Genomic DNA, 12,500 nt, shown 5'->3' with positions numbered 1-12,500 from the left:
AGACGTACTCAGGAGTACTTCTCCAAAAGATACACAACAAAATACAATGAAACGAGGTCGACCAAACAAAACTATACTCCAAAATACTGCAAACAAAACATGACATTAACTGAAACAACTGACTTGACAAATGTCGTCTTCTTCTTCGGGTTTTAACGGCAGCTGGAATCCTTTATGTCGCATTACTGACCTGTACTGGAGTTATTTAATTCTTAGAACATACGGATTGTTGGACTGTTGGACTGTTGGACTGTTGGACTGTTGGACTGTTGGACTGTTGGACTGTTGGACTGTTGGACTGTTGGACTGTTGGATTTCTACAATTAAACTCTTTCACAAAGATACACCTGACAAACAAACCGGGGGAGACTTATATACTGGCTGATCAGACCATTCTGAAACAACAGGGGGAAAAACAGAGACAACTACTAAAACTCTACACAAAGAAGCATCATCCCCCCCCCCCCCCCCTCTCTAATGCAGCTCTCGGTCTGCTCCAATCACTGGGCCTGTGCATTTAACTCGACTCCGCCCTCAGTCTTGTCTTTTGGCCAAACCAGGAAGTAGAATGACGCAGCAGACACACGGTGAGTCAAAGACAAAGAAGAACTGAACTACTACATCGGACAAAACCGTGTGGACCCAATGTTTGCGCCTCATTTAGAACTGACAGTGTCAAAGATACTAATTTGAATGTTAATTTAAGTGACTGCAAAGAAAGATTCGGAAAGTCCTTCCGATCGCCTTTTCCTAACCCCTGGTGTCTTTTCCTCAGTCCTACAAATCCTCCTTCACTCCTTTCCTTGACCTCAGGACGACTTCCACTGAGGTCAAGGAAAGGAGTGAAGGAGGATTCGTAGGAAAAGCCGACAGCGCTGCTCAGAGAATCCGACTCGACTTTCACCAGGTCGTTGTTGGGGCGTTGTTGTCGTCGTGGGGAAACTACACATTTCTGAAGATGGACGACAAAATGGCGAATCGTCTAGGCGACTTGGCCTCGGGAGTTCTTTTGCGGGTTGATTCATGCTAAACATATTAATAATTCATTACCGAGGTTGGAATTTAAATAAGAACAAATATTCTTGCCGACGAAACGGAGAGGAAAAGGTCGTGACGTTGAGAATGTTTGCTCTCGCTCCTGTCCGCTCGTATTTATCCACATGACACCGTGTGACATCAGTTTTAATGATTCATAGGCGACGGTATCTTACATGAAGACTTGTCATGCGCTCCTTCTTCTTCTACTTCGGGTTTAATGCTTTAAGTTCGTCACGTCAATGAAATGTGGGTCTGTTTCTCCTTTCGCATGGGACGCTCCAGCGTGTCCTCTGCTAAAGGAGATAGGAAAGGAAGCATTGAAGCACCTTTCCTAAGCATTTAGAGTGTCTGAACCGCTCTTATCATGTCTGCCAATGGAATACTTGCGGGTCATTTCACTCAGTTAAGGACGTTCCCTTAGCAAACTTGACAGTTTGACCGCAGCCAGAGGCGAGCTGGTGAACGTAGTGGAGCATTCATCAGTTCCAACCAACGATAATTGATTTTGGCCGATTGGAGCCAGTGGAATCGAGTCAAGTTAACATGTTGATCAATGGAAACCTCTTGATTTCCCCATCCAGTAGTTACAGATCAACTTTATTGATCCATACGATGGTTAATTTGATATTCCTGCTCTTTCAGCTCTGTTTTTGGTCTCCACCACCTCCCGAGGGGAAACATCAGGGTCTTCAGCTGCTAAATGCTCCATGATGTTCACCAGCTGATCTCCGACCGTGTCAGTCTGCAGTTTGATGCTGAGCAGGAAATGATGCACAGAGGGTTTTTTTTGTTGAGTTTGTCTGAAAACACCACGAGAACGGAGTAAAGAGACGTTGTGTTCTAGACAGGTGAACAATGAAATGAGACTCACCACAAAGCTAAAAAGTGGACGTTAACTAAATGTTTTAATCACACCGTATCCACGCTGCGGTGCCTTATCGTCTATCTGAGTCGCCCCCTGCTGGTCACTCCAGATAACACAGGCTTCAGGCACTTCTGCGGTGACCTACGTCCATTTTAATATACAGTCTATATACAGTCGACTCCAATTGACGCCCACTATAGCGCCAGATGGCGGCGACCACGTACCGGAAGATAATTAGTTTTCATATCTTTGTACAGCGGGAGGAAGAAGAGACGTGTCGTCCATTTTGACATACAGTCGCTGATCATCTTCATATGCAAATGGTTTAAAGCTCCTCTCGTATAAACAAACATAATTGGGTGTTACATTAATAAGATATACATTATTATCCCATCAGTCATTAATCTGTCATTAAGAGTTGTTTACTAGATTCATTCGTGGTCCCGGTTGACTAATTGGTGGAATTTATTCCAGCGCTAATGTTGAACACATATTAATATTTTCTCATTCTGTTCTCTCTCTTGTTGGGAGTCATCTGCGACTGTGGGTTTTATCCCCCCCCAGGGAGGCTCTGACACACCGGGACCATCTGTCCATCAGCTCGCAGCCAAGGCTCCGGCACTGCTGCCTCGGATGGAGGAGGGGGGGGGGGGGCTCGTTGTTAAAGGCTCCCCTGTTACTGGATGGGTACTGGAGCTCCTGTGACGCGCAAATCATCTCCCACCCTTTAACTTTAACAGCAGTGACGTGTAGATTGCAGAGGGATTACAGATGTGGAGGGGGGAGGGGGGGGGGGGGGGGGGGGGGGGGGGCGTTGCATAATTAACTCCACAGCGAGGAATTGAGTTTCATATTATTCCTTCAGTCGCGGAGGATCAGTCCCGGACCTGAAGGAGCGCAACGTGGGCGGCGGTCCACACACACCCCGACACACACACCGACACACACACCGACACACACACACCCCCACACACACCGACACACACACACACACACACCGACACACACACACCCCCACACACACCGACACACACACAACGACACACACACACACACACACATACACACACCCCGACACACCGACACACACCGGCAGCATGGCAGGGGTCAGAGGCTGCACGTGAGCCGGAGGAGCGGGAACATGTCAGCGGAGTTGAGGAGCGCGAGGACGCGCGACTGTCCGAGGTGGATCCGCTCCCCGGCGCCGTGACACCGACTGACGGGAGGGAGGGAGGGAGGGAGGAGGAGGGACAGTTCATCACCCGGAGGTATCAGCCTCTACGGCAGAGAGACTCCAGATTCCGAGCAGCATCCCGTCGTGCCGGATCATCCCCGTCTCTCTCCTCTCCGCGGCGAGGCAGCAGGATGGTCCCGGTGCCGCGCGGCGGACTCACCGGACAAAAGTCACAGCAACCACGACCTCCGACGAACACTACGTGAGAAGCTCTCCAGCTGCTGAGATGCGTCGCCCACGCCTCGTCCTGCTCCAGGTGAGTCCTGCTGCTTCCAGCCACAGTTCAGGACGCTGCCTCTGCTCGTGTCCGATGATGGCAGCTGCGCCTAATCTGGATGCCGGGGGGGGATTTGACACTCTCATCCCGTCCAGATGTCAGGTTCTGGACATTGTCTCTGTCGTCTCACCGCTGTTTGACCAGAAGTCACGAGAAGTGACGAGATGTGTCAGGAGCAGAGTCAGTCCCACTGACCAACCTGCCTGGTGTTAGTTCACACACACACACACACACACACACACACACACACACACACACACTCTGGGGCTCGGACGAGCCGCTGTCCGCGGACTCCAGATGCTGATGCTGAGAAAAACTGCGTTTGGGACGTTCAGGTTAGGAACAGAGAGAGAGTTGTGAGGGAGCTGCTCTCATGTCTGGACGAGGACAGAGACACATTGAGACGTAGATAAAAGTCCTCACTGGTTGTGTGTGTGTGTGTGTGTGTGTGTGTGTGTGTGTGTGTGTGTGTGTGTGTGTGTGTGTGTGTGTGTGTGTGTGTGTGTGTGTGTGTGTGTGTGTGTGTGTGTGTGTGTGTGTGTGTGTGTGTGTGTGTGTGTGTGCTCATGCAGATGTTGTTACAGATGCCTGAGGTGGATGACTTCATGCACCTCCCACCACCCGTTGTGTGTCGCACCGAGAATAGTAAAGAATCCTCTGAACCCTCTGTCTTTTTAAAAATGACCCCGCTCTCTATTCGTGTCCACATTGTTGTGGCACGAGACGAGCGAGTGCACACACACACACACACACACACACACACACACACACACACACACACACAGAGGCAAAAAGTACTTCTTCCTGAGGACTGCATCTGGATTCAGGGACGTCTGTTTTGGATTCAAAACTAGTTTGCATTGTTGGGACTTGAACGTTGCAGCTGCAGTGGTTATATTATTACAAAAATACAATATTTCCTTCTGAAACTTGGAGTAAAAGTGAGTAGAAATACTCCAGTTAGTGTACCCGCCGTCCCTCTGACACTATTGACGTTTGTTCTCGTACATTTCCGGAGAGGTAAACTCCTTTTCCCTTTTATCAGCTGCAGCGATAAGTTATGTTGCATATGAAATTATTTCCCCGACTATTTTCCTGCGTTCTTTTACACATGAGCAGCCTGTAAAGCGCCGGGCGTTATCGAGTTGTCCGTGTGTGAAGTCATGGTCCCGGGACCGGTCGTAACCAGAGGTCGAGAGGAGCCGAGTAGAGACGCTGATGTAGAATCATATGACGGGACGAAGGTGCTGAGGTTCTCAGGACTTTGTCTTTTCAGCCTTGAGATTTTTGCAGCTCCACCATCAGTGGACCGATGAATCCATCTGATAAGGGAGAATCATTTCTACATGTTTTAATACTTTCACTGAAGCACAGGACGTGAAAGCTCCCTGGCTTGTTTTCTGCTGCTCCGCGTCCGTTGAGCCGTAATCGCCTGTGAGGCGGTGGACAGCTGGTGCTGTAGGTCAGGGAGCCGCGACCGCCGGCCGGCATGTCAGCGAGCGGGCAGCGGACGCAGCCAACCGTCAGCAGAACCTTCGCTGAAGTCTGGGGCACTCTAGCACTTCTTCATACGGTTGTGTGACCGCAGCTCACGCCACCGCTGGTTTCTCACGCCGCTGCAGCCATCAGGTATGGACGTGCGTCTCGCACACGGAACACGACTCCAGCAAAGTATCATTGGGAATTTGGACAAGAATTAAAAACCCCCCGTTGAGTCCGACTAATGTGAAGTGTTTGCCGTGTCAGGCGTTGCATTATTGATGAAGTGGACGATGATTTAATCGAGGAGGAAACAGGGGAGCAGCCCACTCTCAGGGACAGCTGCTCCGGGACATAACCTGGTTAGTCGGCGGGGTCAATTAGGAAAAAGACAAAAGTGACGAGGTGACATTTTGCAGTTCCTTTGTGCCTCTGACAGATGCTGCCGGGAGCGGCTCCTCCGCGTCCACACGCGGCGTGAAGCGCGATGCCAACGTCCAGTGGATGCTCACCGGCGCCGCCGCGGCGTTGGCGCGGCTGGGCCGCGTCTGTGTCGTCGTGGCAAACGTGCTCGGGCAGGCGCTGATGTGTGGACACACATCTGTCGCCGCGGTGGCGTCACGCCCGTGCGAGGTGTAGTCACGGGACGTCGGCAGGCGTGTCACTGAGATCAGGGTGAAGGAGGGCGGGTGTGGTCCCGGCACGGGCGCCGGAAGTTCCAGCGTAACATGCGCAACCCTGGCTTGTATCCTTCTAACTGTGTAGCTCAGGGGGTTACACCGTGGACTCTGGTACAGAAGGCCAGGATGGGGCTCAAATCCAGCGGGCGCCCTCGACCGCCCACCTCTGATGTGTCAAAACTGTGTGATTGGAAGTCGCTTTGGACAAAAGCATCAGCAAAATGAATGTAACGTAATGTAACTCTCAGATCACTGTAGAGACGTTATAGACCTGCTCATAGCCTTAATGAAGTCCTGGAACAGTCCTTGGGCTGTTGTAGTTCGTCTGATTGGTCCAAATTTAGCCCCAAAAGAGTTGTTGAAAAATTGGGCTGACATCTTTTCAGCGATTACTATTCAATCAAATCTAGACCTCGTCATGCTTTTGTGTGTTTTAGGCAAAGAAGTCTGCTCAATGTCTATTAACTGCGTGGGACCAGTCCCCGTAAATTCAATTGATCTGGACCAAATCTCACACACTCATAGATATCAGTCCCCTAAATATGCCAGTTTTGTTTCCATCTAGATCCATGAATTATCAAAAACGTCCTAGCTCACAATTTTTATCGCAATGTTAAAGAAAGAGTTAAAAAAAAAACAGAATACTGGATCCGCCCCTTTCCGGAATTGAATTCTAGGTTCTTTCTTGGCCCGTGTTCCATCCTTCCTTTTTGTAGTTTTTGCATAATCCTGCTGACAAACCAACAACGGACCGACCGACCAACAAACGAACGGACAGTAGTGAAATCAGAACCTCGCGCAAGCTGAAAGAAAGACGCCGTCCTCTAGCAGCTTGTTTCGACGTATGTACTTTAAAGAGCGCGGACCTCTAGCGGTCGTCATGTACGCGGCCACTAGAGGTCAGTGCTTCAAGTTTGTGTACGTCAATGGATTTGCTAATCTTCTGTAAAGTAATCGTGCTGATGTAAATCTGACCCCATCACCTTGAGTGAAGAGTGTTCTCTCCTGTCACCAGTGGAGGCGCCTTTCTACGTACCGGTCTGTTTGTTCGTATTAGAGCGCATGAAACACGTAGGACGTAGTTCCCCGTATGAGTTGGACGACTTGATGGAAAGAAATCCAGCTGGGATCAAAATGAGATATTCATCCCAACTCCGAGGCAATGTCATTCGGCAAGAAGCGTAACTGCGTGTTCTCATATTCGAAGCACATGTCACATGAGTCTCAGCAGATACAGACTGATAACCTCCCCGAGCTGCCGTTCTTTATAATTATGTGCATTATTCAATGTTTTGTTTTTTTCCCCCCGTTTTGAATTTAACATTGCGACCTTCTGAGGAGGTAATAAGTCATTTCTCTCTGCCTCCATGTTTTATTGAATGCTCTGATCTGTTAACATGACAGTGTGCTGCACGTGTTTTCTCGGGGAGAACGATCGCGGACTACAAAGGGCTGCGGGTTCGGAGAGCGGAGTTGTACATGCGCGCATCGTGCGCTCGGGAATTACGGGGGAAGCATGTAGGGCAGCAGACTGGAGCAGCAGCAGAGAGATGATTCCTGGACTAAGCCTGATCTCTTGTGTCTTCCCCCCGTCTGCAGGTGTGTGCCATCGTGAGCCTGCTGCCCTCGGCCTCCTCAGCCGACCTGACGTGTGAAGCTCTGCTCGTGCTGTCGGGGAATTTCTCACGTAAGTCCGGCGGCGCCGCGGCCGCATCCTCAAGTCGGTTCCAAGGCTCGGGCTGTTGTGTCCCGGCGCCCAAACCCACAAGCTGATCCACTCTGCTGCGCTTGGGGTTCAATTGATTTCCTGTCTTTTCCTTTTTCCGACACGTTAACCTCTAAACGCCAAGGCCGCGCCCTCAGTCACAACTTCCCCTTGTAGATATTGGCAAACTGTCTTATTATTCCATCTCTGCGTGGACCTCGCAAGCGGAGTCATCGCTGGCTATTAAACACATTAAACCAGAGCACACACCCGTAGAACACACACACACACACACACACACACACACACACACACACACACACCCGTAGAACACACACACACACACACACAAACACACACACACACACACGTCTTATTGTTATTTGCCTCTGACATATTCATAAGGATGTCTCAGGTCATGACAAAGCCTTCTGTGTTAACAGGATATCACATTGCCGTGTGATGACTTGGGCTCTGAACCCGACTGTTGCGTCTACAACGATTTTCACTGTCGGTTATTATAATTTGTTGACAACCCAAGTCTTTAAAAAAAAATCCCACATTGTTCAGGTGACAAAGATATAAAACCGAGAGGATCGGGTTGTTTCGCTTGATTAAACCACGATATGATGAATCAATTATCTAATTAGAATTAATAATAGTTAAATAGCTTCTGTTCATCACCCAATTGAAAATATGATTGGTTTCGTTGAAGACTCTGAGTCTTCAACGAAACTTGTGTATTTCCGTTTCCTCTGACAGTAGCAGATATTAAAATGTGGCAGGAAAGCGAAAGAAGACAGGAGCCTACGTTGACGTTACAAAGATTTGGCCATTATTTGTTTCTTAAATCAAAATATTCTTCATTTTCATTGGTTCATTATTAAGTTGTACAACTCCTATTTTTGAGATATTGGAATTCCAAATGGCCTAATGGTTGCTCGTCTTTGACCTTCAAAAAACCAAACACATAAAGATATATATTAGTGTTGTGTGTGTGTGTGAGAGAGAGATTATAAAAAGAATGCTGTCAGGTTCTTATGGCGGATGAGCGTCAACTGTGGCGGATGTGTGAAACGTGTAAATGTGAAAACTCTGTAGTGCGACGAGGGGGCGAGACGTGTCACTCGTGATTTCTCCCTCTGAAAAGAGCCAGAGTTTGTACATTGAGCTGTATTTCACGTTGGCAGCAGTAAGGAGGGATGTTGACTGACGGACAGTTGCACTGATGTCGCTCACAAAGTCTTGCAGCTCGCAGCTCGGGTTTGAACTCACGAAATGAAATCCCAAACATCATCCAGACATCTCCTCCTTTATTAAAAATGACCTCTCTTCGTCCGACTTGACTACTGCATGGACGGGAATGACAGTGAATTGTGTTTCATGCCTGCAGTCCGATCCTGCTCCACTAATCCCTGAGAGGAACCACCTCCGGTCTTCGACACCCACACGTCAAATAATCTGTTGAGTCACTCGGTACGAAGGCTACGAGAGGAGATCTGGTTACTGACGCGTCAAAGCACCAAACCAGTTCACTTTGCTGTTAGCTCTCTGAACTAGCCTCAGCTGCTAACGCACAAAACCTCCCACCTGACAAATGGAACAAATCTCATTGGTGCTAGTTAACTGTCGACGATCCTCTGCACCTCTGCACCCCGTGACACACCAACACATAACCGACCGTTGACCACCAGCAGGTAGCTCAACGTCAGCCGCCTGAGTCTCGTCTCCACGGTGAGGCCTTTATTCCAAGATGGAGGACGTAACCCTAGACAAGTTCAATGCTGCGTTCCAGTTCACCTCGGAACTCGGACCCCGGAAGTCCGGTTGGTGATTTTTTTTTCCGACATCCCGAGTCGTCAGTCCGACTCGCAGGGGCGTTCCGTTTAAAATGGCCGACTCGGAGGTCGTAATTCTGAGTTCCGAGGTCGTACTGGAACGATAAACACGACTTCCGACTTCCGACTTCCGAGGTAAACTGGAACGCAGCATGTGGTCTCGGGATCGAGTCACATTTCTTCTCGTGCTCGAGGCCCCGCCCCCCCCATACCTGCAGCTGACGGACTTTAAACACCGGTGAGACGGCGTCTGAACGTTACACTGGGATTAGGGGGGAAATGTAATAACTGAATTTCACACTGTAATCCCTTAAACTAGGCTCAGTCGTACCTGTCTGTTTGCGTGTGCGACTGGAAGCTTGAGACATGTGGTCGTGCCCTTGGTCAAAGTCAAGGACAGACCGCCGTGCTGAAGAAACAAACCGCGTCAGTTGAAGACGAGATGCAAACTGCCGTCCCCCGAGTCAGAATCAGATTATCACGCGACTCCTGTTTTTGTTCGTGACAGTTTTTCTTTTTTCCGGCCACCGCAGGAGAAATGTAAATCTGAGCGACCCGGTGCTGCGGCTTCTCTTGTGAGGAAAACGACTCCGTCCTCATCTCATTATTTTCTCCTTCTTGGATTGAATCATTTTCTCACCACAAAGAAGTGTGAAAACACTGGGTCGAAAAAAAGAAGGAGAACACATTAGCATTAAGCGTCAACTCTTGCCCCGCGGAACGTCCTCATTTCCGGATCTTCTCATCTAAGTCCTCTTGAGTTATTAAAGAAATAATAGCCTGAGCCCTCAGGGCGCGTCTACATTCATATTCACAGCCGTCGTCCTGTTAGTGCTCGGGGAAAGGTCTGTCACCAATGTTTACCGTTGCCCTTTAATGCTCCAGTCTTTGTCGCCGATAAGCTGAATCTAATGAGATTTTCATTGCCTCCTCTAGACTGTGCAAACAGAAACTGGGGTTATTGATGAAAGTCTCCCTCTCCGTTGCAGTGCAGACCCTGGCCGCCTCCTGGAACCAAACGCTGGGCAACGCCACGAGTCAGTGGAGCGGTGAGTTGGACACGTTGCTCTGATTCTCCGATGTGTGAAACGGATTCCCTTGTTACAACAAGGCAGCGTTGTTGCACGTGGAATCTCCCCCACAAGGGGAACAAGTTGGAACTCACATTATAATGCCCCGACATCAAAGACCAGAACAATGCTGGAAATAGACTTGGCGCCGAGCCCGAGAGAGACGGCGCTCGGCTCGGCGGAGCAGCGCGAAGCGCCGCAGTAATCATTAATGCTCGTGTACACAAACGGAGCAGTCAGCGGCACAATTTACTGCCAACATGGCCGAGGCATTATCAGAATTCTCCCCGTGTCTAAATGTGGTCCTGGAATGTGACTATGTGTCTGACATTTCTGCCCCTCCCCCTCTCCAAGGCCCGGGACGCTACTGCGACACCTCCATCGACGGCATCGGCACCTGCTGGCCCAGGAGCAGCGCCGGGCACATGGTGTCGCGACCCTGTCCGGAGATGTTCCACGGTGTCAAGTACAACACCACCAGTAAGTCCCCGCCCGCCGGCCCCCGCCCGTCGGCCCCCGCCCGTCGGCCCCCGCCCGTCGGCCCCCGCCAGCGACGGCAAGGAACAATAGATTCAAACACAAAGATTCAAATTGACTTGTTTTTGGCCTCCGACCCTGCTCGTCTTCCCCCCCGGGGCAAATCCTGTTTACGTAATTGTGTATTCAGAAAGATGAACATGAGTGCGTATTAATTAGCGAGAGACACGCGAAAGTATGTTAGGACACGCGTACAGAGAAAGTAGGAGTGCTGCGGTTAATCCGCCATGAAGAGCGGCGCGCCCGCTGTGACGAGTGGCGTTGGCATCACAGTTTAAACGACGAGAAGAGAGACGGGATTAAATCACAAAGAAACCTTCAACAGCTGCTGCCGCCCGAAGCCCGTTGAGACGAGGGAAATGCAGCAGCCGCGTTCGGAGCAGGAGATAAATGTGGTCCCTACAGTTGCTACTCTTATTAACCACCTGTCAAAACCAGGGAGGGAACTGGATCCGGGTCAGACAGTCACTTCTCCCACCTGTATTTATGTGTCGTGTCCAGATTCTTCGTGAGAAATTGAGAAAGTGCCTCAGATGTTCGATCCGGTTTCTTCAACTGATATTGAATTTCTACAGTAAACCGATCTGCTCCTTGAATTACATCCCATTGCTGTCTTTTAGAGAAAGGTCCCTGAAAGGTAAAGTCCATATTCCATTTCATTATTCATTTATTTTTTGAGAAGTGCTCGCAGCCTGACTCCGGGGCCCCGGGGACATGTCCACCACCGTGATGTAGATTTAATATGAAACAGAAAAACATAAACCCAACGTTATCAGACACAAACTTAAAGGAGACATATTCTGCTCATTTTAACTTTACATCAGTTTCACAGCCTCCGTCTGAAACACTTGGTTTTTAGCTCCTGTCTCTTTAAGGCCCCTCTCTGTTGTGATTGGTCGGCGCATGTAGGAGGTGTTGGCCTGCGCTCTCACTCTACCTGGTCGTGCCACACTAACGTCGTGATGTCACGGCGTTACGGAAGAGACGTTCGAGGAGCGTCAGGAGTTTTCTCCCTTTTCACAGACGACTTTGGGCTTTTTAACTTTGCAGAACTTTGACATTAACAAAAAAACCTAAACCTTCCGGCAATGTCATGTAGAATTGACCTTCTGTGATCACTCCGGTTCATGTTTAGAGCATGTTTTCCTTTAGACCATGTAAAGGAATGAGTCTCAGTAAACTTAATAACCTTCTGTTATTTACACAGTGGCTGTGAAGGTGGAGGTAGAAACTTCAAACGTCGTCGTGGCAGTGATTCCTATCTACTGTGTGTGTGTGTGTGTGTGTGTGTGTGTGGAGGATTCACGAGAGCGAGCGAGAGGCTCGGGCCGTAATTCAGCCGCAGCTCACCAGTAATTTGACACTGCGAGGTTCATTTCACCTTCAGCATTTACATAATCTCCGTTCAAGCATCGCCTAAAAGCTTCCTATTTCATTTAAAGGCTGCCCATCAGATGACATTATCAGCGAAGGACGATGGCACCTAACAAAAAAAAAAAGAGCTCAGGATACGAGATGATGACATTTTTACTTTGTGAAAATTTAAGGCCGGTTCACTTTGGTTGAATGTTAAATCCTCGTGCGATATTGTTCCTGGGCTGAGTCATGCATGATGAATGAAACGTGGCTGCTGTAACCTTTAGGTGTATTATTAGCATGAAATCCTCATTAGTCATTGTGAAATACTTGATATTTCTCATCAGCGAGGCCAGAAGAGGGAAACGGAGCCGCGTGCACTGAAACACCTGAGCTGCGTGGTTTATAAAAAGTTTTGTTT

At 49.2% G+C, this 12,500-nt stretch overlaps 1 protein-coding gene across 1 annotated transcript in view; it reads left to right on the top strand.

Moving 5' to 3' along the window:
• Positions 1-3,146: 3,146 nt before the first annotated feature.
• LOC118287979 (corticotropin-releasing factor receptor 1) overlaps positions 3,147-12,500 on the top strand; it is a 42,554-nt gene continuing 33,200 nt past the window's right edge. Inside the window, exons 1-4 of the mRNA XM_035613691.2 lie at positions 3,147-3,393; positions 7,173-7,260; positions 10,106-10,165; positions 10,541-10,666. Of these exons, the coding sequence (XP_035469584.1) occupies positions 3,364-3,393; positions 7,173-7,260; positions 10,106-10,165; positions 10,541-10,666 (304 nt within the window). The 5' untranslated portion in view covers positions 3,147-3,363. The remainder of the gene's footprint in view (positions 3,394-7,172; positions 7,261-10,105; positions 10,166-10,540; positions 10,667-12,500) is intronic.

Source organism: Scophthalmus maximus, chromosome 16 (assembly GCF_022379125.1).
Source record: "Scophthalmus maximus strain ysfricsl-2021 chromosome 16, ASM2237912v1, whole genome shotgun sequence".
NCBI classification, from domain to species: Eukaryota; Metazoa; Chordata; class Actinopteri; order Pleuronectiformes; family Scophthalmidae; genus Scophthalmus; species Scophthalmus maximus.
This window is presented reverse-complemented; position numbering and strand designations above follow the sequence as displayed.